The 24,092-nt window shown below is 45.5% G+C and overlaps 3 protein-coding genes across 3 annotated transcripts in view; 1 reads left to right on the top strand and 2 right to left on the bottom strand.

The window, feature by feature from the left end:
* Positions 1-24,092, top strand: part of LOC146330985 (dihydropyridine-sensitive L-type skeletal muscle calcium channel subunit alpha-1-like) — a 137,089-nt gene that overhangs the window by 70,205 nt on the left and 42,792 nt on the right. Inside the window, exon 28 of the mRNA XM_084725882.1 lies at positions 23,001-23,084. Within this exon, the coding sequence (XP_084582008.1) occupies positions 23,001-23,084 (84 nt within the window). The remainder of the gene's footprint in view (positions 1-23,000; positions 23,085-24,092) is intronic.
* LOC146330989 (syncytin-B-like) lies at positions 2,735-4,328 on the bottom strand. The gene is given in 2 exon segments (XM_084742556.1): positions 2,735-3,208; positions 3,210-4,328. Coding segments are annotated over 2 exon segments (1,593 nt in total).
* LOC146330988 (uncharacterized) lies at positions 4,355-8,284 on the bottom strand. Its single transcript, XM_084725874.1, has 2 exons — positions 7,745-8,284; positions 4,355-4,720 (listed from the first exon to the last, which is right to left on the bottom strand). Exons 1-2 carry the CDS (start codon positions 8,282-8,284, stop codon positions 4,466-4,468), a joined length of 795 nt encoding a protein of 264 aa, XP_084582000.1. The 3' UTR covers positions 4,355-4,465.

Here is a 24,092-nt window from a genome sequence, read left to right as displayed (position 1 = left end):
TTCTGTATATGCGGCGTTTTCTTTTTGCATTTGTTTTCTCATTTGCAGCGCGTTTCTGTATTTGCGGCGTTTTCGTTTTGCATCTGTTTTCCTATATGCAGCGCGTTTCTGTATTTGCAGCGATTTCCTTTTGCATCTGTTTTCCTATATGCAGCGCGTTTCTGTATTTGCAGCACGTTTCTGTTTATGCAGCGCGTTTCTGTATTTGCAGCACGTTTCTGTTTATGCAGCGCGTTTCTGTATTTGCAGCGATTTCCTTTTGCATCTGTTTTCCTATATGCAGCGTGTTTCTGTATTTGCAGCACGTTTCTGTTTATGCAGCGCGTTTCTGTATTTGCAGCGATTTCCTTTTGCATCTGTTTTCTTATATGCAGCGCGTTTCTGTATTTGTAGCGCCTGTCTGTATATGCAGCGCGTTTGCACTTGTCGGCCACCGTAACAAACTGAAAGAAAAATCAAAGTGTGAAAATGTGAAACAAATGCTGGTGTTGAAATGAAGCGTGGGAAAAGAGAAACTAAACTCACAGCCAAAGCCTGGGCAAATAAAATCGAAAAACTTCAGCATGAATGCAAAATCATTGTCAATAAAATAAAAGGTCTCATACCTGAAATGAAAGCACTTATGAAAAGCAAGGAAAATGTCTCACAGGTTCAACCTCATCTGGAGAATTTAATTCAACTTTGTGAAAATGCTACCACATCACATAATGTGTTGATTCCTTTATTACCCGAGGATGAACGAAACAAACAAAATGAATGGTTCACCAGCATCATGAAATACAGTAACACATTTGAGGAGGATGTTAAAAAGTGGCTAAGTGAATCTGAGGAACCTCAACAATATAATAGCCTTGGTCAATCAGATCCTGCTGCAGTCACTGAAGGAGTGCTTTATTGTCCAACAGAGGATGAACATCAAGCACCAACTGAGGCCATAATCCTGATGGAGGATATGCAAGATAACATAAAACCCAGTGACAGTGTATCAAATGTGGGAAGCAAAAACTCTGCTACTGGAGGAAAGTCTGCGGTTTCTACTGCTTCTTCTGCACGTCTTAAAGCTGAGGCTGATTTGGCAGCATTAATGGCAAGACAGAAACTTCTGAAGGACAAACACGAACTGGAAAAACAGGAGGAACGGCTGAGGAGAAAGAAGGAGCAGCTAAAATTGGATGAAGACATTGCAGCACACATGGCTAAATTAAATGTCTTACGGTCTCAGAGCGTCCTAAGTGGAAAGGGTTCTATATCCAAGCGTTCTGATGGAATGAACTCTTACCTGGAAAAAGGAAAATCAAAACCAAAAGCTCTCAATGCTAATGCAAATTCATTTATTCCACAAATGTCACTAAAACAAAAGGGAAACTAAATATGATTGTGTGGATCCAGGAGCAAGGCCTAAGGAGAAAACTGTACCTCAGTTCATTCATTCTCAGCCTGTGTCACTGACTGAACTCAAACAACATTCAGTGAATTGCAGTGCTAATGAGAACACTCAAAATCAAAATGGAGACATATGAAATGCAGGATCTGGATCAAATAATGAGGATCAAAATAATATCCTGGGAATTATGAGAAAGAAAAATGAAATAACTACACTTTTGATACAACAGCAATGCCTCTCATCGTTGCCAAAGAGAGAGATCCCAATTTTTGATGGTGATCCATTAAAATATTATGCATTTATTAAAGCTTTTGGGAATGGTGTGGAAAGAAACACTGAGAGTTGCAGTGACAGACTGTATTTCCTGGAGCAGTACACTAGAGGTCATCCAAAGGAACTGATTAGAAGCTGCCAGCATTTTAACCCAGAAAGGGGCTATGTTAAGGCTAGAGCTCTACTAAGGGAGCATTTTGGTAATGAACAGAAAATAGCCTCTGCATATATGGAGAAGGCTCTTTCGTGGCCTCCTATCAAGACAGAGGATGTAAAGGCTCTCCAAGATTACAGTCTATTCCTCAGAGGCTGCTCTAATGCCATGGAAGGAGTGGGATATTTGCATGAGCTAGATCTGCCTGCCAATATGCTCGCCATTATAAGGAAGTTGCCTTATAAATTCAGAGACAAGTGGAGAACCGTCGCCTGTGAGCTGTGTGGTGGCAATTTCTGTTGAATAAAGCACGGAGTCAGAAAACTTGTCTTTCTGTAAGGTTTACTCAAGCATCTGCAGATGCACTCACAGCACAGTCAAAGAATGAACTGGGCGGAATGAGCCCAGAACAGAGAATGTGTCAATGTTTTATACACAGATAAATGCAAGGTCAGGAAAGGGTGAGTTGCATATTGCTATCACATGATGGTACAGGACATTCAGTAAAACAATACAGCACTTCTGGCTTGTTCTATCTCATCTTGTCTTGTGCGTCATACAAGTATATCAGGCCTTCCTCTCTGTCCTGTATTTAGGTACTTACAATATGCAGATACAAGATTACATCAGAAATGGGAATTTCTATCACATTACCACCCCTTGAGCATTTCTATGCTCATAAAGTAAAAAGGAGAAATTTCCAATATCAACCATCATCAACATAACTTTTCAACATCTGCAGTAGGCATCATTGATTAATTAGTTCATTAGTCACAATAAATAGTATCAATATCATGATTATCATTGTCATAATGTCATTATCAATGTAAGTAGATTTACTTAAATGAATCAAGGCAAATCAGAGGAGAAATTTTCAATAATCAGTCAAGATTAATTATTTGCATGGTGCAGGCATGATTAACTCAGATGAGATCAATATCATCATTAAACAGTGGAATCCACTCTGGTGGTGGGAAGATGTCAAAATTATATTTTTCATGCAAATGCACATATTGTCCAACTGTGGACCTGATCAAAGAGGCAATCATAGCTTTAGCAAAAGGAATAACACAACATGCTAGTAATGCAAATATCACAACTACGATCAACAGGGGCATCATCAATTTCATCAGTGTAGCTTTCCAGCCATCTCCAGTCAGCCAGGACCACAAACTCCAGCCTTTGGGAGTCTGAGAGTCCTTGTTTTTCGCATCATGCAGCAGATCATTCAGGTGGGAAACAACATGAGTCATGTTATCTGAAATGTCTGGAACGTATGTGCAGCAGTCAGTCCCGACAATGTGGCAAACTCCTCCTTGGCTGGCAAGCATCATGTCCAGTGCTAGCCTATTTTGCAAGGCCACATTTCTGAGTCCCTGGATTGTAGGGGAGAGGGTTAGAGAACCCAGTCTCTACTAGGGCTGTCAGATTTTCCAGTTCCATGGCAATCTCATCTATGTTTTTCGCATTGTTCACTGTGCCCCACCAGGGGAAGAAGGCTCCGATGCCCTTTTCCCATTGGGGCACTCTGACTGTGGAGCGTTTCCTTCTGTGTGGTATGTAGTAGTGGGCATAGTGAGTGTGATGATAGGTAAGATTGGGCAGCATGACAAGAGAAGGCAGCAACTTGGCGGGGTAGCAAGTTCCACACCACCCTGGTCGGAGGGACTGGTACACGTGTCGGCCACACACCCAGACGTGCTGTCTCAGGGATCCGAACCCATCGCTTGAGGGCATCACAACTTCAGGGTTATCATTACCTGGACGGTGCAGGCTGACAGTATCAGTCAGGTTTAATGAGTCGATGTAAGGACAGTTGTTTCCACAGTTCTCGGTAACCCCACTTTTCCATATCTGCCCACACTTAGCTCTGACTGTTTGTTTACATGGTGATTGTCCGAGGAAGTGGTCCTGTGGTGCGAAGCACTTCCTGGTGAAACAAACAGCACCCTTTTGGCTTGTGGGGTTCGTTGTCATGATGGGTCGATACACACCTTGATGTGTCAACTGAGTCATGTTCCAGAACCTTGCTGTAGAGCCACCATAGTTGACCATGCTGATGTTGCATAGGTTGGTTGCGGAAGTCATGTCTTTTACTGTCCTGTTCTGCAGAGAAACGCCCAAAGTGAAAGCCACCATGACCCCTAATGTCTCTGAAACGTTCAGTGGGCTTGGTCTCATGGGCAGTGTGGCACCAGCTATGTGGGGAAGTTGTGTGCAAACATAGCAGCTGTTGGTGGTCACTTTCCTCGTGGCTGCTACTATGGCTGCATACCACAAGTTGTCCTCAGGCTTGGTTGGTCTATCAGGGAGGTCAGGGAGGTTAAACAGGTCATGCAGCAGCTCTCTCTTCATCCGGTCCTCAGGTGGTGGGATGTTGTGATGCTGACCTTGACCTACCCCAGGCCTGTCCTGTGGCGGTAGTGGTGGCAGGGCAGTGATAATAGTGAGCAGAGATAGGCAAACTCCAAGACTCCAGCTGCCTCTCAGGTGCCATGGTTTGTACGTTGGCGTCATCTTATCAACAGCGAGGCCTCGGCCCACCCCCGTATTCAGTGTATTCATGCCTTTGTTGAGTTTCGAAAGACGTGTGGTCCTAATGATGACACACCCCTCTCTCCACAGCAATCACAAGGCGGAGGAAGGCGTTGGCTTTACTGCTGATGTTGATGCACACTTGGTGAGAAGTCATCAATGGGCTCCAGGACCTGTCTGCAGTGGCTGGCGTGGATCCAGGTTGCTCTCTCTGCGACCTTGATGGCGGTTTCTGTAGTGAGGAGTACTTGGTAGGGGCCGTTCCACCTGCGTGCTCTCCAGTTTTTCCTCCTCAGATCCCTCACCACGACCCAGTCACCTGGCTCCAAATCATGAAGTTTCTTGTCCGTAGCTTTTGGCAGGGCTGTCTTCACCTGTCTGTGGATATCAGAAAGCACAGAGGAGAGGTTTGCACAATAACGCAACATTTCATCTTCACACTGACCGGTGTCAGGGAGTTGTCTCCTAACGGGACCAATCCCAGTGTTTAGTGGTCTCCCAAATAGAATCTCAAATGGGCTGAGACCACTCCTGCTTCTTACTCTTGCTCTCATGTGCATTAACACAATTGGCAGTGTTTTTGTCCATGTCAAACCCGTTTCCTCACAACATTTGGCTAATTTGTTTTTCAATGTGCCATTTTCTCTTTCCACTGCACCCCCACCGGAAGGGTGATAAGCACAATGTTGTTTCATGTCAATACCCAGATATTCACCAACACTTTTTAGAGCAGTACTTATGAAAGGTGTGCCATTGTCACTTGAGATTTTGGCAGGAAGTCCCCATCGTGGGACTATTTCTCTGATCAGTACCTTTGCAACTGCTGCTGCATCCTGTTTTGATGTGGGAAAAGCCTCGACCCATTTTGAAAACATGTCAACAATGACAAGACAATATTTCTTGCCTTCGCTTGGTGTTAGTTCAATAAAATCCATTTGTAGATGGTCAAATGGTTTCTCTGGGGGTGGGTGAGCACTCTGTGGAGTTTGGATTCCTCTACCTACATTGTTAGTGGCACAAATCACACAGCTTTGGCAAAATTTTTGGGAGAAATTGGAGAAGCCCTTCGTAAACCAGTACCTCTCTATTTCCCTCATCATCCCATCCTTTGACACGTGGTCCTTGCCATGTGTCAACTTAGCATAGTGAGGAAACAGGTATTTCGGTAAACAGGGTTTACTGTTGGGGCCGTACCAGACTTTATCAGTGATTACACAGCCTGCTTTTTTCCAGGCAGCCTTCTCCTTCTGAGTTGCTCTTGCCTGCAATTCCTGTAAGTCAGCAATAGGTGTTAGTGGTGGATCAGGCATAGCAACACATTGAGTAGTCATCGGTTGTTTTGCTGCTGCTTTTGCAGCTGCATCAGCCATGGCATTCCCCTGTGAAACTGGGTCAAGGTTGTTAGTGTGGGCTTCACATTTACAGATAGCAACTTGTTTGGGCAGTAGCACAGCGACAAGGAGATCAGCAACCAGAGTATGATGTGCAATGGGCTTACCTGAGGCGGTCAGAAACTTTCTGTTGGCCCAAATTTGGCCAAAAGAGTGACAAACTCCCCATGCATACCGACTGTCTGTGAAAATGTTCACTGTCTTATCCTTGGCACATTTACATGCTTCAGTCAGGGCCACAAGCTCTGCAGCTTGGGCTGAGTAGTTAGCTGGGAGTGGCTTAGCAATTATTGTGTTATGTAATGTTGTGACCGCAAATCCTGCTTGATTTTTACCGGTTGCTGGGTCTCTTGAAGCTGAGCCATCCACAAACAGTTCCAAGTCTGCATTGGTGAGTGGTGTTTCCTGCAGGTCAGGCCTAGGGGAGCAAACTTCATTTATTACTACAACACAGTCATGTGGCTGTCCATCATCTGCTGTGGGGAGAAGGGTAGCCGGATTAAGAACAGTGCATCGTTTCACAGTAATGTTTGGCATGTCAAGCAAAACAGTGTTATATCTGAGCCACCTTGCTGTTGAAAGGTGGGAGGTTTTTTGCTCAAGCAGAATCATTGAGACTGCATGTGGGACTAATAACGTCAAGTCAGCATAACCCACAATGTCTCGTGATGCTATGACAGCTTTCTCAGCGGCTGCTACAGCCCTGAGACAAGTCGGAAGTCCCGCTGCTACGGAATCAAGCTTAGAAGAGAAGTAAGCTACAGGTCTCAGTCGTCCCCCATGGTCTTGCATTAGTACTGAAGTCATGTACCCTCCTTTTTCGTCAACAGTCTGTGTAAAAGGTCGGTTGCAGTCAGGTAGGCCCAACGTTGGAGGGGACTGTAGAGCTAGCTTCAAACCTTCAAATGATTTCTCAGCTTCAGGTGTCCATTCAACTTTATCTTTTGCAGAGAGGCCTTTCCCATGAGCAATTGCCGCTAATGGTGCCTCGATTGCAGCAAAGTCAAGTATCCACTGTCTGCAGAAATTTACCATGCCAAGGAAGGACATGACTTGCTTTTTGGTTATGGGTTTTGGAATTTTTTGGATGGCTTCGATTCGTTTGGGTGAGAGGGTTTTGCCCTCTGCAGTGATCACATGACCCAGGAAGATGACCTTTTCAGAGGCAAACTGCAGTTTAGATAAGCTTGCTTTATGGCCATTGTCAGCTAAATGTTTGAGTAAAGCCACTGTGTCTTGTACACAGGCTTCTCGTGTGGGAGAGCAAATCATCAAATCATCAACATATTGCAAAAGTGCACTGCCACCTGGTAAGACAAGTGATTCCAGGTTCCTCTTTAATGCTGCATTAAAGATAGTTGGTGACTCACAAAATCCTTGGCATAGCCGAGTGAATGTAAACATTTTACCTTCGAAGGAGAATGCAAACCAAAATTGACTATCTGGATCAACTGGGATACTGAAAAACGCGTTTGCCAGATCAACAACAGAAAAACATTTACTATCAGATGGAACCTGAGAAAGAATTGTGTGCGGATTTGGGACATTTGGTGCACGTGCATGGACAGCAGCATTTACTGCTTGTAGGTCCTGAACAAATCTCCATTCATTTGGCTGGCCAGCGTCACAAATTTTTTTTACAGGAAAGATTGGTGTTTGAACAGGAGATTTTTCACAAGGAACGATCACTCCAGCTTTGAGGAGTGCATCAAAAACAGGCTTAATACCTTCAACTGCTTCTTGTCTCAAAGGATACTGATTTTGACAGGGCCTATATGATGATTTGGGGGTTATCACAACTGGTTCAGCATCTTTTATCAGACCTACGTCATATTTGTGTTGTGCCCACAGATGTGATGGTACTTGTTTTAGTTCAGGGATTTCAGTGACAGGGGTTTTTGTTTGTTTTTTGAACCTTGTAAAGTCTGATGACTGCAACTCTGCATCTGGCATGAGTTCAACAGTTCTAACTGCATTTACTACAGCAGAAAACCTTTTGCGATGCACCTTTAGGACTTTATGAAAATCAACCTGAGGGTCTGATGTCTTCTCCCACCCAGTAGCGTTGTTACATAATCTGGTCCAGGGTCCCAAGTCTTGCCACCTTTTGTTCTTAGGTTTGACCAATGAAACATGAGGGTCAGAGAGTGGAACTTGAAACAGGTTCTGGAAAAGAGAGTCAGGCAGAGCTATTGAGACAACGCATTTGTTATCAGTCCAGTACAACCAGTCAAGTTTGAGCTTATCTTTATCATGACTTTCTCTGTACCATTTGTTCTCAAACTCAGTGTCTGCTCCAAAAGAGATGTGGGATGTGCAGTGCAGATCTTGTGTGTCCATGACGTCTGTGTGTGTGCTTGTGGTGATTGTTCTGGCCTCCTGTATGAGAGTGTTGTTTACAGAAGTTAGTGCTGTGTGTGGGATTCTCCATTGGTATGCATATATCAGATCCTCTCTACCATACTGGACAAATGATGTTGTTTTGGGGATTCTAGTTACAACTATGCCCTGAGGTGTTGAGACTAAAACTATGCCTAACAAACACATTAAATCTCTTCCTATCAGGTTAACTGGGCAATGTTTTGACATCAAAAATGAGTGTTTGAATTTCCCCTCAACTTCATCCTGACATGATAATGGAGCTGTGTATCTTTCTATCACAGATGTGCCTGATGCTCCCACTGTTTTTAGGTATCTTGAACTCATCTTAGGTGTAGGTTTAAACTCTTGGTGTCTGATGAGTGATTCAGTGGCTCCTGAGTCTACCAGAAAAGTGATGTCTTTGTTATGCACGGTAAGTGTTAGTGTTGGCATTTGTTTGTATGCCTCGTGCGAGTATTTAGCATAAAGCTCGACAACCCTTTCTTCACCCGTTTTCTGTGTAGACTCAAGATGTTTAATGGCCTGCTGAGTGACTAACTTTACATCACATGGTGTTTGTGTGTGTCTGTTAGTGCTCTCACGTGTCTGATGTGGTGGTTGGTCTCTCGTCTCAGCCTGTGTGTTCAAACCAGATGTATCCATCTCTGTCCTCGGCTCCCCCCCTAGTCATGCAGCATGGTTGTCATTCTCGGGGCAGTTCTTTGCCCAATGTCCCAGTTTCCCGCACTTGAAGCAGGCATCCGACAACTCGCGGCCTCTTCCCCGTGGTGTTTTGCGTCCACGACCCCTCCTCCCTCTCTTGGCCTGGCCCTCATACACCATCAGCTGGGCCATTTGCAGTCTGTCTGTCATTTGTGCACTTTTTTTCCTCTTGTTGTCATTCAGATACTTTTCTGAATGGATAGCATGTTTTTCAACAGTCTCAAGGTTCCCACAGTCCCAGGTGATGCAATGGCGTTTCACCATCTCACTGATTTCTGGTTTCATACCATTGATGAAACGGTCTCACAAATGGGCTTCCCAGGGGGTGATGGGATTGGTTCCCCCCATAGCGTCTGGTTTTTGGAGGCCTCTATGCGTGGTGTGGACCTCAGTGAGTCTGGTGAGGTAATCAGTTACAGTCTCATCCTCCCTTTGTTTACATGCAGATACATGCATTCTGCCCATGTCCAGCCTTAATGGGAAGGCTATTCTTATTCTGTCACAGAGTTCAGTTATTGTTTGCCTGTATTGGGCATTGTCTCTATGGTCCCAGGCCGGGTTTGTGGGTCTCTGGTCAGTTGCTGGGAAGTCTCCGGCCACCTTAATCCAATTAGTTCCTATTTGGGTCATGAGTATTCGCCGCAGTTCAGTGGTGGTGGGTCTGAACTGTTGGCAGAAGACCTCGAGCTGTGCTGCATACCCATTTTGTCCCCCCATTTTGGATCAGAGGGAGGTGAGTAGCAGCATCTTTCATGTCGGCATATGTCCATGGCCTGTAGATCAGCTGGGCGTGGCCGTCTCCTGTGGCCACTTCGATCATTGGTGCCATCACAGTCTCTTGTGGTGGTCTGAAGGGGGTGCCTTTGCGGGTCTGACTCTGGGGCACATATGGTGGGGGCTCGGTCACTGAGTTGCTTGCTTCTCCCGCCGCCTCCTCTACGCTGCTGAGGTCTGGGTAGAGTGGCTGCACATTCTCAGATCAGGATCTAGTTTGACACACTGAGACGCAGAGATTAGTGGGTCTGTCCCTGCCTTCTGTTTTCTTTCCCTAATGTTTGCTTCTTCTAGCCAACATGTATATGCCTCCCAGTCTGCCTCAGAGTTAGTTGAGGTGGATTATCATTATCTCCCGGTTTGTTGTTCTTGCTATTGTTTGAACCCATTTCCCCTTTTTTTTTTTTTTTTCGAGGGTGATTTGTTTATTTATTATTGTAATTACTTTAGCAAAAAGTTAGATTTCTTGTACTCAATTGAGGTGGTTTGTTTTGGAACCGTGGAGCTATACTGGTTTTATGGGAGAGGACTTAAGCTTTAAAGATAAAAAAGGAAAAGAAGAAAAAAAAATGTATTGGAGTTTTTAAAGTTTAAGTTACTTTTTTACTTATTCTTAACTTCTGTCTTATGTAACTCCTCTCTATTTCTATTTATTTATATTTATATATATATATATATATATATATACACACACATATATATACATATATATATATTTTTTTTGTTAATGTCTTTCTTTGGTGAAATTCTCTAGCAGTGACCTGCCCCAACCGCTCCTCTAATACATAGAAAGAGTAATTAGCGTCTGCCTGACCTAGCAGTTCTAGCGGTGACTGCCCTAATTATTGCACTTCTAATATATAGAGAGCAGTTGGTGTCTACCTGCCCTAGCAATCCTAGCGTTGACTGTCCTAATTATATAAAATAATTGGAGTCTACCTGCCCTAGCGATTCTAGCGGTGACCAGCCGTCTACCTGCCCTAGTAACTCGTCAGTTATACACAATATTTAGAAATACAATGTAAGAATCTTTACATACCTAAAAAGACACTTTTAAAATTTTCAACAGTACTGTTTTCACATAAAAAAAAACCCAAAACTGGTCCCAGACCCGAAGCTTCCTGGATTCTACAGCGGTTTCCTAAACCTGCCCTGCTGACACGTCTGTCACACCCCACCCGTCAGTGGTGAGAATCTCTTCCTATATTCCTGAGTCAGTACTTACCAGAAAGACAGTGTTCTCAAGCCACCTGGTTCATTGGATCACAGCGGTGAGCGGGCCCCGGTCCTCAGGCGTCAGGCCCCCACTTCTCTACCCTCCTTTGACAGGGGAGGTTGGAGTTAGAGTCCCGGACTCTAGCTGTGCACAGTCTTCACCTGCCGCGCTGAGTTCCCGGTGTCCTCTCACACGAGTGATCCTGCCGACAACGCCAAGTTTGTGGTGGCAATTTCTGTTGAATAAAGCACGGAGTCAGAAAACTTGTCTTTCTGTAAGGTTTACTCAAGCATCTGCAGATGGACTCACAGCACAGTCAAAGAATGAACTGGGCGGAATGAGCCCAGAACAGAGAATGTGTCAATGTTTTATACACAGATAAATGCAAGGTCAGGAAAGGGTGAGTTGCATATTGTTATCACATGATGGTACAGGACATTCAGTAAAACAATACAGCACTTCTGGCTTGTTCTATCTCATCTTGTCTTGTGCGTCATACAAGTATATCAGGCCTTCCTCTCTGTCCTGTATTTAGGTACTTACAATATGCAGATACAAGATTACATCAGAAATGGGAATTTCTATCACAGCTGCAGGAGAGGCGCAACCAGAGACCTACATTCAGTGACATCACCAATTTTATTGAGAGGCAAGTGAAAATCTTAACCGACCCAGTGTTTGGAAACATACAGGATGCTCCCCCAGCAACAACAAATAAAGGTGCAACCAAATACAAGCAGAACAGTTCTGGAATTAAAAAGGAACCAGCTTTGCTACCACTGTAGCTCCTGTAGAAAACAAAGTCCAGCCTGGAACCAGAGAGAAGGAACAGCTTCAAGCTGCAAGGAGGATGTGTCTTTGTTGTGGAGGAGGACACACATTGGATCGGTGTCCTCAGTTGGAAAAGCGAACCCACAAAGAGAAGATAGGCTTCTTATGAGAAAAAGGTGTCTGTTTTGGCTGTTTGTGTATAGGACACATCATCAAGATTGCAGAAAACGGATCTCTTGTGCAAAGTGTGGTCTCCTACATCCAAACATTCTTCACATTCCTCCAAAGGAGAAGATAAAGGACTCTGATTGAGCAGAAAGGAAATCAGAGATGACGGTGGACAGTACCTTGGTGTCAAGTGGTCTCACTGGGGCTAGTGATCATGATTGTAAACTTCCTATAGTTCCTGTACAAGTTAAGTCAAAGAAGGGCAGCAAAATCGTTACCACCTATGCTTTCTTGGATCAAGGAAGTACAACAGTATTCTGCACAGAGGCTCTTATGTACAAGCTTGGACTCACAGGAAAGCAGGCACGTATTCTCTTGCGGACCATGGGCCAAGAAAAAGTGGTGAGTAGCCACATTGTTTCAGGACTGGAGGTGGCTGGCTTAAAATGTGATAACTTTTGTGAACTGCCCAAGACTTTCACACAGGAGCGTATGCCTGTCCACAGTGGGAACATTCCAAAACAGAGGGATCTTCAAGGATGGCCTTATTTAAAACACGTTCTCTTGCCTGAAATTGATGCAGGGATCGAGCTGTTGATTGGGACAAATGTTCCTAGGGCCTTGGAACCATTGCAAGTCATTCACAGTGTAAATGGCGGACCCTATGCAATAAGGACAATGCTGGGCTGGACTGTGAATGGACCTCTAAAGGGAGAGAGTGAAGAAGAAATGGATTGTGAACAGCCTGTCATGGTTGTAGGTTTTTTGGTTTTGGTCTGGCCTGCGTTGTGTTTCCTTTTTTCTTTGTCTCCCCTTCCCCCCCCGTTTTCCTTCCAGGGCAGTGTGTGTGGCAGCGGCGGCAGTATTTGGCTGGCTCAGCCTAATGAGACGGACCTGGCTCTCATCATCACATTCCCCCTGCTATTTGAGCTCGGCCAAGTCACCACTCCTGTGCCGGACTATTCAGTCGCAGTCGGTAACGTAGCGCAGCACGTTTCAAGTTCTCCTGTGGATTTATGGTGTTTTTGTGTGGCTCTGATCTTCAGTGTTTTTGTGCAGCCTTCAGTGTTCCTCCCGACCGTGTGTGCAGCTCTCAAGCTCCTGAACTGACGCCAGCTCGGTTACTCCCCTGCCTGCTCTGCTGCGCCAGCCAGCCGACCGCGTCCAGCACCTGCCCTCGCCTTCAGTTACTTTTTGTCCCGTGTGAAAAAATAAACTTTTTGAAAACCTTTCTCTATCTCCGTCTCTGCATCCGGGGACCAGGCCAAACTCAGAACATAACAGAATAGTCCGGCCAAATCATGGACCCCGCGGAGACAGATAAGTTCCGGCAGGCTTTATCCACGCAAGGTGCGCGTGTTGGTCAGATGGGGGAAGCCATCCACGAAATCCAGGGCGTTCTCCAGAACCTTGTGAACAGCGTCTCTCAGCTCGGCAGTCGCATGGATCAGGCCGTCAACCAGATCTCCAGTTTGGCTCCTCCCGGGAATCTTCCTCCTTCCCCTGCTCCCACCATGGCGACTTTGGCTCCTCCACCCAGCCTCTCCCGGGAACCATACATCCCCACCCCAGTCAGGTATTCGGGAGAATTAGGGGCATGTAGTCAGTTCTTGCTTCAGTGCACTTTAGTGTTTGAACAGCAATCCCAGACTTACGCCACAGACAGATCGAAAATCGCTTTTATTATGAGTTTGTTAACAGATCGGGCTGCCTCTTGGGCTTTGGCTGTCTCCACCAATTCGGCGGTAACTCAGTTATATTCCTCCTTCGTCAGTGAGATGCGTAAAGTTTTCGATCACCCGGTCCAAGGGAAAGAAGCCAGCAGTCGGCTCCTTTCCCTTCGCCAGGGTTCAGCACCAGTCTCCCAGTACGCTATCTACTTCCGTATTTTGGCAGCCGAGAGCGGGTGGGATGAGCTCGCATTGCAAAGTGTTTTTCTTCTGGGATTAGCTGATTATGTTAAGGATGAATTGGCAGCACGAGATGAGACCCAGTCTCTTGATGAACTAATCTCGTTAGCCATTAGACTCGATAACCGGCTACGTGAGAGACGCAGGGAGAGAGTTGGGAGACAGGGCGCCCCTCCTCCCTTGGCTTCCAACCACCCTTCTGTGTCCACTCCTCCACGCGGGATCTCCCGGGACCTCACCCCCATTCCAGCCCCAGCTCCTTGTCCGGGTTTTTCCTCTGCCCCTAAAGAGGAGGAATCCATGCAGTTGGGCAGAGCCAGGTTGTCTCCCGCGGAACGGGAGCGCAGATTCCAGCACCGGCTCTGCATCTACTGTGGTCAGCCTGGCCACTTCCTCGCCACCTGTCCTCAACTGCCAAAAGGGCAGGCTCAACAGCCACTGGAGAGGCGCTGGTGAGCCGTACCATCTCCTCTTCCTCACCCTCCACCCGAGTTCAACTGCAAGGTATGCTCAGACTCCCACATCACACGATACCCCTGCAAGTACTGGTTGATAGTGGAGCAGATGACAATTTTATTGACTCTGAACTGCGTAGTCAAGCTAACCTTTCTACTGAGCCTCTCCCAACCTAGGAACGTTCTCACTCTGAGTGGTCAGTTACTTGCTAGTGTTACCCACCGTACTGCTCCTATGACCCTGCAGCTTTCAGGCAATCATCAGGAAGTAATTTCTCTGTTAATTATTCCTTCTCCCACATCACCTCTGGTTCTGGGTCTCCCCTGGCTAAAGCTGCACAACCCCCATATTGACTGGTCCGCTTCTGCCATAACCAATTGGAGTACTTTCTGTCATTCCCACTGCCTTCACTCTGCCATTCCCCCCAGCGCCTCCTCGTCACCTGTGCCACCTAAACCTATTGACTTGTCCTCCATTCCCCCCATGTACCATGACCTCCAGGAGGTTTTTAGCAAGGACAAAGCTCTTTCTCTTCCCCCACACCGGCCCTATGACTGTGCCATTGAGCTGCTCCCTGGAGCCCCCCTTCCGTCCCAAAAGTTATACAACCTGTCCAAACCAGAAAGAGAGTCCATGGAGCAGTACATTACTGACTCTTTAGCTGCGGGGCTCATCCGCCCTTCCTCCTCCCCAGTGGGAGCAGGGTTTTTCTTTGTCGAGAAGAAAGATAAAACCCTGCGCCCTTGCATAGATTTCAGAGGCATAAACGACATTACTGTGAAAAATAAGTACCCACTCCCTCTGATAGACTCCGCTTTTGGTCCTCTGCACCAGGCAACCATTTTTTCGAAATTAGACCTTTGCAACGCCTACCACCTCATCAGAATTAAGGAAGGGGATGAGTGGAAGACGGCATTCAACACCCCCCTCGGGCATTTCGAATACCTCGTGATGCCTTTTGGCCTAACCAACGCTCCAGCCGTTTTTCAAGCACTGATCAATGACGTTTTAAGAGACATGCTCAACAGGTTTGTGTTTGTGTATTTAGATGACATTTTGATTTTTTCCAGAGACTCTGATGAACATGTCCAGCATGTAAGACTGGTATTGAAAAGACTGCTAGAGAACAGACTCTTTGTGAAGGCTGAAAAATGCGAGTTCCATGTTTCATCCGTCAGTTTTTTGGGGTTCATTGTAGAAAAGGGACAGTTGAAGGCGGACCCTGCCAAGGTCCAAGCAGTGGCCGAGTGGCCTGTCCCCGCTACCAGAAAACACCTCCAGAGATTTTTGGGTTTTGCCAACTTTTACAGGAGCTTCATTCGTAATTACAGCCAAGTAGCGGCCCCACTCACGCAGTTAACCTCCTCCAAGCTCCCCTTTGTGTGGTCTCAGGCGGCTGACGCCGCCTTCAACCGGTTAAAGTGCCTGTTTACCTCTGCACCTGTGCTTTCCAACCCAGATCCCGCACTACCGTTCGTGGTCGAAGTCGACACCTCTGACTCTGGTGTTGGAGCAGTCTTCTCCCAACGTTTCCCAGTAGACCACAAGATGCACCCCTGTGCCTTTTTCTCTCGCCGGCTCACCCCGGCAGAGAGGAATTACGACGTGGGCAACAGGGAGCTTCTCGCTGTGGTCTTAGCTCTCCAGGAGTGGAGGCATTGGTTGGAGGGCTCCACACACCCTTTTATGGTATGGACTGACCACAAGAACCTCTCCTATCTACGATCGGCACGACGGCTAAACTCCCGGCAAGCTCGGTGGGCCCTGTTCTTGGGCCGGTTCCAGTTCTCCCTCACCTACCGCCCTGGGTCCAGGAATGTTAAGCCTGACGCCTTGTCCCGACAGTTTACTCCACCTGACGCACCTGTGGAGACCATCCTCCCTTCCTCCTGCGTGGTGGGGGCGGCCAGGTGGGAGATTGAGCAAGTGGTTCAGGAGGCTCAACAAGATCAACCCATTCCTGAGGGCTGCCCTCCCAACCGGATGTTCGTTCCACCCTCTGCCAAGACTCCTGTGCTCCAGTGGGGACATGCTTCCAAGGTCGCCTGTCATCTAGGGTTTCATCGCACCCTCTCCTTGCTCCGACGCAGTTTTTTGTGGCCCACCATAACATCAGATACCAAGGAATATGTCTCCGCCTGCTCCGTCTGTGCCCACAACAAATCCTCCGACCAGACTCCTGCTGGCCTCCTACGTCCACTGCCCATCCCTCACCGCCCTTGGTCTCATGTCGCTGTGGACTTCGTCACTGGACTCCCACCTTCAGAGGGTAACACAGTTATTCTTACCATTATTGATCGTTTTTCCAAAGCTGTGCACTTTGTTCCTCTGCCCAAACTCCCCTCGGCCCTAGAGACTGCCAACCTCGTCGTCCAACATGTGTTCAGACTTCATGGAATACCTCAGGACATCGTTTTGGACCGGGGTCCGCAGTTCTCCTCCCAGGTCTGGAGGGCCTTCTGACAGGGTCTGGGTGCGTCGGCCAGCCTCTCATCTGGGTACCATCCTCAAACCAACGGCCAGACGGAGCGGGCCAACCAGGACCTCGAGTCAGCTCTTCGGTGCGTCACCTCAAGACATCCCGCCTCGTGGTCCACCCATATACCCTGGGTGGAATATGCCCACAACTCCCTTGTCAGCTCAGCCACAGGTATGTCCCCTTTTATGGCCTCTGTGGGTTTCCAACCTCCCCTCTTCCCCATCCAGGAGACCGACCGTACAGGAGCACCTCCGGCGGGCTCGTCGGGTCTGGCGTGAGGCGAGGGCGGCTCTCACGCGGACTGCGGCTCGCAATCAATGATTGGCAGACAGACGTCGCACTCCTGCCCCCCACTATCAGCCAGGTCAAAAGGTCTGGCTGTCCTCACGCGACCTCCCTCTGCAGACGGAGAGCAGGAAGCTAGCCCCCAGGTACATCGGTCCTTTTGAAATTGAGAAGGTAATCAATCCCAGTGTGATGAGACTCAAGTTGCCTGCAGCCCTAAATGTTCACCCGGCTTTTCACGTTTCCCTGCTGAAGCCTGTGTCCACCAGTGCTCTCAACATGCCAAATAACAGGATAATTGTTGAGCAACGTGCCATGTACCTGAAGAAGAGGCTTCAGAAGGACTCCTCATTTCATGCAGACTACACAGCCTTTATGAATGATCTGGTTGCCAAAGGTTATGCTGAAAGAGTGCCTGAAGAGGACTTGGAGCGCCGTGATGGCAAGGTATGGTATATCCCCCACCATGGTGTTTACCATCCAACAAAGAGAAAGATCAGAGTTGTCTTTGACTGTGGAGCGAGTTTTCAAGGAACATCTCTTAATGCTCAGCTCCTACAAGGACCAGATCTGACCAGGTCGTTACTTGGGGTGGTGACCAGGTTCAGGAAAGAACCAGTGGTGATCTTGGCAGATGTTGAATCCATGTTTCACCAAGTAAGGGTACCAGTTGAAGATGCTGATTTGTTGAGGTTTCTCTGGTGGCCTGATGGGGATTCAAATAAAAACCTCAGTGACTTCAGGATGATGGTACATCTCTTCGGGGCAACTTCATCTCCTAGTTGTGCCAATATTGCTCTCAGGAAATGTATAGAAGACAATAAAGAACAGTTCAGCCAAGAAGCGATTGATAAGGTTCTACATTGCTTCTACGTTGATGATTGTCTGGTGTCGGTGGCTTCGGAGGAGGAAGCTGTATCACTGTATCATGAGCTCATCTCCATTTGTGCAAAGGGTGGTTTCCAGCTTCGGAAATGAATAAACAACAGACGTGAGGTTATGGCTGCAATACCTGAAAGTCACCGGGCCAAGGACATGGGAGTGTTGGACCTGGATCAGGATCCACTGCCAGTGGAGAGAGTGCTTGGTATGGAATGGTGCATTCAGTCCAATGCCTTTAAGTTTAAGATCATCATCAAGGACAGACCACTCACCAGGAGAGGAATTCTCTCAACTGTCAGTTCGATCTATGATCCTCTTTGAATCCTGAGCCCTGTTGTGTTGTCTGCTAAGAAAATCTTAAGGGATCTGTGCAGGAGATCACTTGGCTGGGATGACATTATACCTGAATCAGTTGCTAATGAGTGGATGACTTGGCTGCAGGAACTGTGCCATTTAGAGGATTTTAACATCATGAGATGCCTGAAACCAGTAGACTTTGGAGAAACAACCATGGCACAGCTGCACCATTTCTGCGACGCAAGTGAAGATAGCTACGGGGTAGTGACCTACCTGCTGTCACACAGTGTACACTCACAAGTACACAGTGCTTTTGTCATGGGGAAGGCTAGGGTGGCTCCACTTAAATCTGTTACCATCCCTCGTATGGAGCTCATCGCTGCCACTATGGCAAGTCGCGTTGATGTCTTGTGGAGGAGAGAGTTACACACGGATCTTCAGAATTCTGTGTTCTGGACGGACAGTGCATCTGTGCTCCAATATATCAAGAATGAGACTTCCAGGTTCAAAGTTTTTGTTGCCAACAGGGTCTCAGAAATTCTCAAAGTTTCACAGTCTGCTCAATGGAGGTATGTGGACACGGCAAGCAGCCCAGCAGATGTGGCATCTAGGGGCTTGAAAGTGGATGCATTCCTCAAAAATCTAACATGGGTGTCAGGTCCACGTTTTCTCTGTCAACCTGAGTGTGTGTGGCCTGTAAATCCTGAGGATGTTCATCAGCTTCCATCAGATGACCCTGAGGTCAAGAAAGCTGCTGCAGTGAATGCTGTACAGGCCAGCGAAGAGATTGATGCTGTGAGTCACATCGAGCTTGCACAGTCTGATTTGGATGTAATGCAACAAGGATGTTCACTGGAGAAAGATATGGATGCTTTTAAAAGGGAGCCACTTCCAAGTTGTTTGTCAGTGGAGGAGCTGGAAAAGGCTGAACTGAAAATCATCAGGTTCTGCCAAAGGAAGAAGTTTCCAGAGGAATTTTCCAGGCTGCAGAATGGCAAAAGTGTGAAGGGGTGTAGCCACATCTATAAACTCTGCCCACTGGTCGAAAATGTTCTTCTAAGAGTTGGTGGTCGGCTGAGCAGGTCGTCTATAACTGTGGAGGCTAAACATCCCATAATACTGGCTAAAGACTTCCACATCTCGGACATTCTTCTGAGATATATTCACCAAGAAGTGGGGCATGGTGGTCCTAACCATATGCTAGCCAAACTGCGGGAGAGGTACTGGATCACTGGGGTTAGTACAGCTATAAGAAGAGTTCTGTCTAAGTGTACCATCTGTCGAAGACTGAATGCTTAGCCTGTGTCCCAGCAAATGGCAGATCTGCCTGCTGAAAGAGTGACTCCAGATGAGCCTCCGTTTACTCATGTTGGAGTAGAGTATTTTGGACCATTTGAAGTGAAGAGCAGGAGGAGTGTTGTGAAAAGGTATGGTGTTATTTTTACCCGTCTGGCCGTACGTGCAATTCACATTGAAGTGGCACCTTCACTGGATACTGACTGAAATGCACTCAGACGCTTTATTGCGAGACGAGGTCAAGTCCTGGAGCTGCCCTCAGACAATGAAACAAACTTCATCGGAGCAGAGCGTGAGTTGAGAACAGCTTTTGAGCAGTGGAATCAGTCTCGGATCAATAATGCTCTTCTTCAGAAAGGAATTAAATGGACCTTTAACCCCCCAGCTGGTTCGCATCATGGAGGACCTTGGGAGAGGTTAATTTGTTCTGTGAGGAAAGTCCTCAACTCTACTTTGAATGTGCAAAACCTGGATGAAGAGGGTCTTCATACGGTTCTTTGTGAAGTGGAGTCCATCGTCAACAGCCGTCCGATTACCAAAGAATCTACATATCCAAACACCCTGGAAGCATTTACACCAAACCACCTGTTGCTGTTGAAAACCTTACCAACTTTACCACCAGGAGACTGCCAGGAGGCCGGCGTGTATGCTGGCAGGCGATGGAAGCAGGTGCAATATATGTCGGATTTATTCTGGAAAAGGTGGGTTAAAGAATACTTACCACAACTACAGGAGCGTCAGAGATGGTCTAGAGTGAAGTGCAATATTGAACCTGGAGATATAGTGCTTATCATGGACAACACAGCACCTCGAAATTCCTGGGTTATGGGAAAAGTCCTTCAAACCTTTCCAGACAGAAGAGGATTTGTGCGTCAGGTGCGGATTAAGACAAAGAGCAGTTGCCTGGATCGTCCAATAACAAAGATCTGTCTACTACAGGAAGCTGAAGCTGGATGAGGAGCAGTTGTTGGACATTGTGACACTTTGACCCCCAGCTTGACTTTGATTTTGACTGACAGACTTGGCACAGATTGAAGACTAAAATCCTTTGATTGAGCCTGAATGTTGGCTTGACTTGACTTTACTGACCTTTGACTCAGGAAGAAAGAAGACAGAAGACAATATATGTGCTATGGACTTTGAATATTAAGTTTTAATTGTTTCATGTCTCCTATTAATATGAATGTGGGTAATTATTGTGTGTAATAACTTAATAATTAGGGGCTGGAATGTAGGAGCCATGAATGAGATTGAAGGGATTTTTCTAGGTGTGTTGGTTTAAATATTGGTGTTTGTTATTGTTTAGGTTTGCGTGATCCTGTTGATGACAGAATATGTAGGTCAAGTGGATATGGGCAGGGATGTCAAGTTAATATAGGCACCTGCTCACCTCCTTTGTGCGTGTGTGGCTAGAGTGAGAGAGGGTGAGCGGGGTTGCAATATTTTTTGTTGACCACTATTTCCTTTGATCACTGTGATCATTTTGATTATGAGTTTGTGCACGGTATCATAAGTTGATTATTCTTTTTCGTTAATAAAAGGTTAAATATATTTTCTGTATCTCAGTGATTTTTTTTCCATTAAACGCGTCACACAAAGTGGAAGGCCCGGCCTCAGCCTCTCAGCGACTCTTTGTTCTTTGAAGGCGCTACAGTTTAATATTAAATTCCGTCAAAGCACCACATACTGCATCAACTCACAACTATACTGACTGCAGACTGCAGAAGTGTGTTGGGAGCTGATTTGGCTTCAGCGATGCACACACAGTATATTTTTATGAGAAAAGAGGTACATGAATGAATGTATACATCAGGGATGTCAAACTCAATTTGGTTTAGGGGCCACATACAGCCCAATTTGATGTCAAGTGGGCCGGACCAGTAAAATTAAATCAGATAAGAAATATTGCGTGTTCTGCACGTTCTGTTTTTCTATTACATTAATTTTGCTTTATTTAAGAACAATGGTAAATTGCTAAATTGCTAAAGTAAAAATACTCAGTAAAGTAACTTTACTTTAACTGTAGATTTACTTTTACAGTTTTTAGTTAATTTTTTACTTTTTTCCAAGTACAAAGGTAAAAGTAAATGTAGTAATGTCTGCAGAAACCACAAACAGAAGATGGAACTAACTCTTTTAACTGAAACAGTCACCAGAATGTTTTGTTCACATGTTAAAATCACAACATTTTTCTTCTGGAGCAGAACGCTCCCAGACCCCCAGAGGACAGGGGACTGGTTTACCAACATGCCACCTTTTTCTCCTCTTATGAGCTTGCAGGTCTGTATTTAGTCATCAAAAAATAACGATAAGAATACCATTTAAGTACAACAACAGCAATAAAAATGTTGATTTTTCAAAAAAAGAAACAATAACATGCAAGATTTTTAAATTGTAATTAGGTATTTTTACATTGTGGTATTAGTGCTTTTACTTAAATAAAGAATCTGAGTATTTTTTCCATCACAGCAGGTCAGTGATCAGTGTTTCAGTGACTCTCTGTGGATCAGTGAATAGTGTTTTATTTATGGTGCCCCGCCATATTAAAACATCGACACCGAGACTTGATTTTCTATATTTGGAGCTGCGCACCTTTTTCGGTCGTGTCTAGAAGGTAACTCTTTATTTGCACAACTCTCGCGAGATTTGTGTCCGTTATTTCTCCTAATAATCAAACTTGCGCAATGTTTCGCGGGTCTAGGGTTCCCTTCTAGACACGACTCTCTCTGTCTCTCTGTCAAACTACTTGTATGTAAACAGCACGATGTTACACTCTGCAGTGTTTCACACAAAGACTTTATTTGTGTGGACACCCAGGTTTGGTTTGTCACCAATTTTGGCATTTTTATTTTTTTAATCAGTCCGAGAAGATGACGGTATCAGTGATTGATTAGTGATCAGTCTGTCCTCCTCTCCTCCCTCACCTGTTCACTCTGCTGTGAGAAGATCTGAAAGTTTCTCACAGAGAAACACAGACTCTCCTTTACATACAGGCCTCCTTATAAAGTTGTTTAATTTTATAAGTGCATCTGGTTGGTGTCGATGTCATTAACCATCACATTAGTTTCTGTTGTAATAAACTCCGTCATTAACAACAGTCTCCTCCACATGCAGCTTCTCTGCTGCTGTGAAAACTGAATCGAGGGTGGATTAATATGTAGGGAAAAACCCAGAATGCAAGTTAGGTTTAGTCTTTTTGTCTTTATAAAACATCCTGCTGATGAAGAAAGTCAACAGATCAGATACAGACAGGGTCAGAGAATCATACTGACCTCCTCTGTGTGTCTGTACTGTACGTGTGTGTATGGAGGAGCTGCACTGATGCAGAGAAGAGAGATGCTGCAGCCGTGTGATAATAAATTATATCAAAATGTAAATGTCGGTGCTCAACAGTACTCTGGTTTTTAATAACCCCATATATAAACATATTTTAGTAATCAAATTACTCGAATTACTCTAGGAATCGTTTCAACCCTAAAATTAATGTCTCTGTAATTTTCACACTTTGCAAAGTCATCCCGCGGGCCGGACTGGACCCTCTGATGGGCCAGTTTTGGCCCGGGCCGTACGTTTGACACCCCTGGTATACATGCATGTGAAATCCCACAACACACACACACATCTATACTTATCTTGTTTTCTCAGGGTTATTTTGGAGACCCCTGGAACGTCTTTGACTTTGTCATTGTCATTGGAAGTGTCGTTGACGTGATGCTGAGCGAAATTGATGTGAGTACCATCCCTTGCCATCGCTTTTTCTTTTCTTTTTCTCTCTCCTCTCTCTCTCTCTCTCACATCACACACACACACACACACAATGATAATGTTCTCACAGATTTAATCTACTTTTAACAAGTTGGTTCATGCTTAGTGCAAGTTAAACAAGCTATCCCCAGTTATTAGTTATTACTTCTCCCTAAAATGTGGCCTGTGACAGAAAAATTCTTGAAATAAGATGTGAGCTCATTTTCATCAGTACTTAGTACCAGTTGAGTCTTTTTGAAAAGTCAGGTGGACTGTTACAGACTAGGAGCTTGCAGCAGATGTTACTGAGTTCAAACTTTAACTTTCTAAGTGTTGACTAAGTGAAGTTTTACAACCAAACAGTTTTCACCACACCAACTAGTTGTTAGATAGAGATAAGCGCTTCCTAAATATTTACACCCAGCTGTCACTGTTGTGTAGCTGACTGTACCAGCTAACAAAGCTAACATTAGCTCACTGATATCTGACCTGTTTAGAGTAAAAGAGTTCATAACATACAGTCCACATATATGACCTGAAACTTGATTAATACGGTTTAATAAATCATTATTAAAACCTTGAAGATCTGATAATAACATTTCACAAAAATGCCACAAATTATGATCATATGTTGTCGCAGTTCTGTAAATAAGTGTGTTGGAATTCTGTAAATCAGAACTGTCTCTGTGTTAAGCCATGTTTGTTATTTTGTTGTTTTAAACTGGCTCTGTTTCTGTTCTGCTGTACCCATCAGCCTATTTTTGTGCACATTTATGAGTGTGTGCTGAGGGACCTCTGTGATTCACAATTTAAAAAAAAACATTCAAATCACCAGTTGGATTCAAGAATTAACTGATCTGATTTTGAAGGTCAAAGGTCACTGTGACCTCACTGAACATGTTTCTGGTCATAAGTGAAGAATTCATATGCTAATTATTTCACACAAATGTCTAATAAGATTCCAGTAGCGCTGAAGAATGACTACTTTCATGT

This window comes from Lutjanus erythropterus, chromosome 2, assembly GCF_056507025.1.
Source record: "Lutjanus erythropterus isolate fLutEry1 chromosome 2, fLutEry1.hap2, whole genome shotgun sequence".
Lineage (NCBI taxonomy): Eukaryota > Metazoa > Chordata > Actinopteri > Lutjaniformes > Lutjanidae > Lutjanus > Lutjanus erythropterus.
This window is presented reverse-complemented; position numbering and strand designations above follow the sequence as displayed.

Excerpts from the sequence above, each read along its gene's own strand:
- LOC146330988 (XM_084725874.1), bottom strand. The coding sequence starts at position 8,284 with ATGTGTTTGTTAGGCATAGTTTTAGTCTCAACACCTCAGGGCATAGTT. Across the intron at positions 4,721-7,744 it reads ATTTTCATAAAGTCCTAAAG|GTGAAGACAGCCCTGCCAAA; the intron begins GTGCATCGCAAA and ends ATCCACAGACAG.